Here is a 5,326-nt window from a genome sequence, read left to right on the forward strand (position 1 = left end):
CAAAGCCATTTCCTTGATGCGCTATGGTGGTGCTGGGGAATGTCCAATGTCCAGCTGCTCTTGTGAGAAAACTGCCTCCCTAATTCCTGATCCTGAGCAGGGTAGACATGACTGTGGCCTCCTGCCTTTGTTGCAGCTTTGTCACATCCCTGTCAGGAGCACGAAGGAGAAGGTGGAAGCAGAATGCTGCTTGAATTTCTGCCGTGCAGTAGGGGGCTGTGATCCCAGCTAGGCCCCAGGAGCTGAGGGAGGAAGTGCCAGCATCCTAGGATTGGTCTTATTTGGTGCTGCTGAAAGTAATTGTTTTTTCAAGCTGGCCTGTCCACTACAAAAAGGTGCCTTGCCCCTTCAAGTGATGACCATGGCATGGAGGAGCTGAGCCTCTGAGCCTAGTGGTGCTCCCACCATCCTTTCATGGGCAGGAGGGAATGACACGAAAGCCACCAAAGATGAAATGGCTGAAGATGAAATAGCTGAAACTGTTTCATTTCCAGTCACTGCTATTTCATGGGATATCTCCTGTTGCTAAAGGAGTGACACCAACCTCCACGCTTTCAGAAGGCTGGTGAGAATTGCATTGCAAAGAGCCCATGCGTGAGAAGGCAGGGCAGCCTTGGTGTGGCCCGTTTGTTACGTGGGCCAGACAATGTCCTGACGCACTTGGGTGAGGACCCTTGTTTACAGCTGTAATAGCTTTTGGGACTATTGCTCACTGACGGTCCCACCATCAGACAGTCCCCTGCTTCAGGGGACACCCTGACAGACTGAAAGGCAACACATCATATCCCCAGCCCTTCCTGTCTGACCTCCTTACGCCTCCATGGATGCACATAATGCCCTCACACCCTCTTGTGTTAATGGGAGGAAAGTGATAAAAGTTAGTCCCATCTAGCAGTGTGTGCTAAAAATAATGACCAGCATATGAGACATTGTTTTTCAGTTGATTTATAAAAACATCCCATGAGGGGAAGAGGAAGGAAGTATCTCCTTGTCTGGCGCTTCGTTTGAGAAATTCCACTTGTGCATCCGGTCTCAGGTGTGAAGGCATGAGCTGGCTGAGGGGGCCAGGCTGGTCTTCACCTAGGGGACCGCAGTGCAAACATGACCCAGGGCTGCACTTGTTGTCCAGCCAGGTGCTGTGCTAAATGGAGAGCATTCCAGGGTGGCAACTCTGTCAGTTTTCTTCAACAGGTGGGTTTGTTGTGGGTTTTTGGTATCAGGTGCTTGTGGGTGAGTCAAGTGCATTCAGATTGCAATGCCATGCCCCAGTGATAGGATTTTTTTTTTCTCCTGCCCTTTAGGGAGGAGCAGGTCACAAGCATTATGCTACGTAGGTGACTGGACACCGCTCTGGAGGGCTGGAGAGAGGCCAGACTCCAGTGGGAAGCAGGTGAGAATGTCTGGATGTTTTCACAAGTCTGATGAGTCACACTAGTATGATTTGCTGCTGAAGCTTTACAAAACCAGATCTCTGTGCAGTAGCTGTGGTAGTACTTTTCACCAGGCTGATGGGCCTTCTCAGGACCACTTCACCGATGCCCTCCAAAGTAAAAATCTTCCAGGCTTCTGCTGGTGACTAAGTGGAGAAGAACAGAGAGTTGCGTCTCTTTGGGTTTTTTTCTGGTTGTTAGAAACAAGAGCCTTTGGCCCAGAAGATCTTAGTCCTCCTTGCACTGGGAATATGAGCCACAGGCATGGTGCTCCCTGCCTGTGAAGCTGGGGAAAAGCAGCGCAGTGAGTCAGCTGCTGATGTGCTTGGCATAGCAGGTGAGGACCTCAGGCTCTGGTCTGCACAGACACATCTTTGGGTCCCAGATTTAGGGAAGAAGAATGTGCTCTGCACTATCCCTCTGGTATTCCCCTTGTGCTAAGCAGCATCATTTCCCACTCTTCCAGAACTCCAGCTTCAAACTTTGGAGGAAGTAAAAATTTGCCTGACAAAACACTGTATCCCTTTCTGCCTGCATCTTAGACAAACCCCTAAACTTGGATGTCTGTCCTTTACTAGGGACACTCCTTTTCAAAGCTGCAGCTACTCTGGCAGAAATAATGGACCCCCAATATCACCCAAATATTCCGCCGCCAGTAATTAACAAAAAATACCAGAATAGGTGTCTCATTTCGAAGTTCAAGGTCATGGTTATGCCTCGTTCATCTTAAAGGCAGAAGTCAAAGCCTAATCTCCAAAAGCAAACCTGCTGGCACTCTACTCTTGCCCTGGTGGTTTTGCCCTGCTGACATGGAAGCATGGAAGGAATTTGCATAATATAATCATACATTTACAGTCCACAAAAGAAAACTCGAGTTACAGCAACTTTTGTAACTCATTTTTCTTCTAAACACTTTGTATTTATTATCTTAGCAAGAATTCAAGACATACGTGCGTGAGGCATACAGCAACACATCTGGCACACATCCAGAACAGGCCTTAAGGAAAACAAACTCACATTGATAAAGTCATAAAGTAGATCCTTCCCAGAAGCAACAAATCTAGGGTGAACATCAGCAAGTGCTTGGTCATGTACTGGCACTGACCTCTTGCATCTGTGTCTTTTTCCTGAGTTCCAGTTGAACACTACCATTCTTAACAATGCACCGAAACACCTAAAACATTGCAAAAAAAGCAAATAGTCTTTGCATTTCTAGGCAGACAAATAGTGTGCTAACACTAAACTTGGATATCCCCATGACAATGCATTTATGAGTATACTTTTTCTTTTGTAATATTCATATGTGCTACATCCTGAAGAACTGGGTGGGCTCTACAAATCCACACCTTATTTCCTGTTGAATTTCCAAGCAGCATACATTGAACAGAACAGTTTTATTCACATACTTTTCAGCTACTAATGTGACTGCTAATGCTGAATTTTCCTGAGAGTTCCAGACAGGAATGGTCATTTTTCAGTGTCCTTGATGAAGATTCCACCAACTGCAGGACATACAATAGCAACCCTTCTTATGAAGCTGGAGCTGCCTTTGATGAAGTTTAGCCTGGGAGCTGGTGTTCTGCTGATCTGAAACTCTTTGCATTTACTTTTTAGTACCTGAAAAACTGACCTATGTACATGTCAGCCAAACACACTGCTATGCAGTACTAAGATAAATAACAACTATTCTTGAAATATTGTGTTCTCCCTGAAAAGGTACTAGCTAGCTTAGAGGGGAAGGGAACCATGCATGTGGCTCAAGCCAACAGCAAAGCTCCCGGTAAAACCACTGGGATGGATGGGGTTAAGTCTTCCATGTGGAAAGAAGGGAAAGTCAGTCAGCTTCTGCTCAGTGACAGAAGTCAGTGTCAATATGTAAATCCCCTACACGGTTGGTTGTGAGAGTGACCAGAGTTACGTAATGATAATTTTGCAAAGGCAGATTAAGAAGAGATAACAGAAAAATAAACTATAAATACAAACAGGAATCCACCACAAGAAAGGAGAAGACAAAATTTGAATAGACACAAATAACAGAAAGTGTAACTATACAGTCTTATAAAATGCAAATGTATTTATAGACAAGTTAAGAGAAGGAACTCTGACCAGTGACCCTAGAGGTAGCTATGAAACAGGATCAGCTTCAGTCCTTTTTTTGCTATCTTGGACCCAGGAAAAATACTGTTTAGGATGGAGCCTGGCATGAATTGACTAGTAGAGTTACTGTTTGCCTTGACTGCAACCAACATGTTTAATTCAGGTCCTCTGAAGCCAGCCAAGGTAATATCCCCTCAGTGAGATGGGTTACACCCATGTAACTCCTCAGTGGTGATGGTGCATCACCATCCACTGGATGTGCTGCAGCAGCTTCACCATTCTGGAACTGAAATGAGGAGGCCATGAAATGAAATGGAAATAAAGTACAAGGGAAGAACCTCTGCCTGTAAGTATAATTTAGCAATCATAAGGCTACTTTCTCGTACCGCTGTAACACTCAATTCTATTGATATTATTTCTTCAAAGAGAGGTAGTTGCTTTCTTTGAATAAATAACATTCTCAACAAAACTTGAGATTCGTCTTTAAGATCTACTTCTATTGAAGCTATTTTGTTACTTATAAAGACACAGCAGAACTGTACCGTTATCAAGAAATTCTTTGTAATATTGAAAGAATCCTTCCACCACAATTACCTCAATATCTGTGTTTGTGTAATATATATTCAGATATATATCTTATATAATGCTAAAATATGCTTCCCTCTCTGAAGCATGATTTATTTCCTTTATCATCAGAAAATATTATAGGTTTTTTTCGTTTATATACCTTTTTATATTGAGTTTTGTCATGTTTTGAACATTTTTTCGTACTGTGTTTTGAGACTAAACAAACAGCTTTCGATTAATAGTTCTGTTAAATACTCATGACATACACTAGCGGTGCACACGTTTATATTTTACGTATACTATATATATATATGTAAACTTATACTATATATTTATATAGGCTAGAACTATGCAACACTGTGTTAATTCATAGAATTACAACTTTTAGTCTGCAAAGCAACATCCTGCAACAAAGAACTTTTCAATAAAGATAGTGGTTTACTTTAATAAATTTTACGTCCCGCCACCAGATCGCTGTCCAGCAGGATCCATGCTTTAGAAAAGAGGAGCAGTCAAAAATCCAGCAACTGGCTTTTCCTGTGTGGTATGTGATCCCAAGTTCCAACACACTGACACTTTTTTTGGCTTCATCCAGGAGGTGGCCCGAACTCCTTGGTGAAACAGGGTTATGGGACATGAGGACCAGAGGGTGACTGGGGTAACCGCATTCCTGAAAGTCTTCTCAGACCATGGTGAAGGACAAGTTCAGTCTTGCCCCAAATCTCCCCATGTCACCGGCTTGCCCTAAGTCACTGCTGCACGGTTGAGAGGCTCTGCCCGTCGTTATCTTTATTTCCCACCTGGCATTCATACGCCAATATTGCTGTAACATTCTTCAGACAAATCATGCGATAGCCATCCTCCAGCGGCTACGGGCAGCTCAATACAATGCAACCAGATTTGAGGTTTCTTCATCTCCCACTGTCTGTGGAGCCTCTTCTTCCAAACCCACAAAGCCAAGATTCTCCTCCGTTCCCCTCGCCGTGTCCGTGGGCAGCCCACGTTCCGGGGCAGAACAACTTGGCGAGCAGGTTCAGGATCCTCTGCCGCAGGTCCCACCTGTCGCCGATGCGGGCCAGCTCCAGGGCGCACTCCTCCGCCGCCGCCTCGCGCCCTGCGGAAACGCGTGTGGTTATCGCTTTCATGAGATCCTCATGTACTACGGTGCTACGGTACTACGGTACTACGGTACTTCAATATTTTACTTTTTCCTCAACGTGAAGCACACCCCA

The 5,326-nt window shown here is 44.6% G+C and overlaps 1 protein-coding gene across 1 annotated transcript; it reads right to left on the minus strand.

Moving 5' to 3' along the window:
- Positions 1-2,716: 2,716 nt before the first annotated feature.
- PMAIP1 (phorbol-12-myristate-13-acetate-induced protein 1) lies at positions 2,717-5,316 on the minus strand. Its single transcript, XM_017727380.1, has one exon. It carries the CDS (start codon positions 5,237-5,239, stop codon positions 5,006-5,008), a length of 234 nt encoding a protein of 77 aa, XP_017582869.1. The 5' UTR covers positions 5,240-5,316; the 3' UTR covers positions 2,717-5,005.
- Between the last annotated feature and the right edge of the window lie 10 nt (positions 5,317-5,326).

The sequence above is a fragment of the Corvus brachyrhynchos genome, unplaced genomic scaffold, assembly GCF_000691975.1.
Source record: "Corvus brachyrhynchos isolate BGI_N302 unplaced genomic scaffold, ASM69197v1 scaffold140, whole genome shotgun sequence".
NCBI lineage: Eukaryota > Metazoa > Chordata > Aves > Passeriformes > Corvidae > Corvus > Corvus brachyrhynchos.

Bases quoted from the DNA above. Each gene is read 5' to 3' on its own strand.
- PMAIP1 (XM_017727380.1), bottom strand. From the start codon at position 5,239: ATGAAAGCGATAACCACACGCGTTTCCGCAGGGCGCGAGGCGGCGGCG.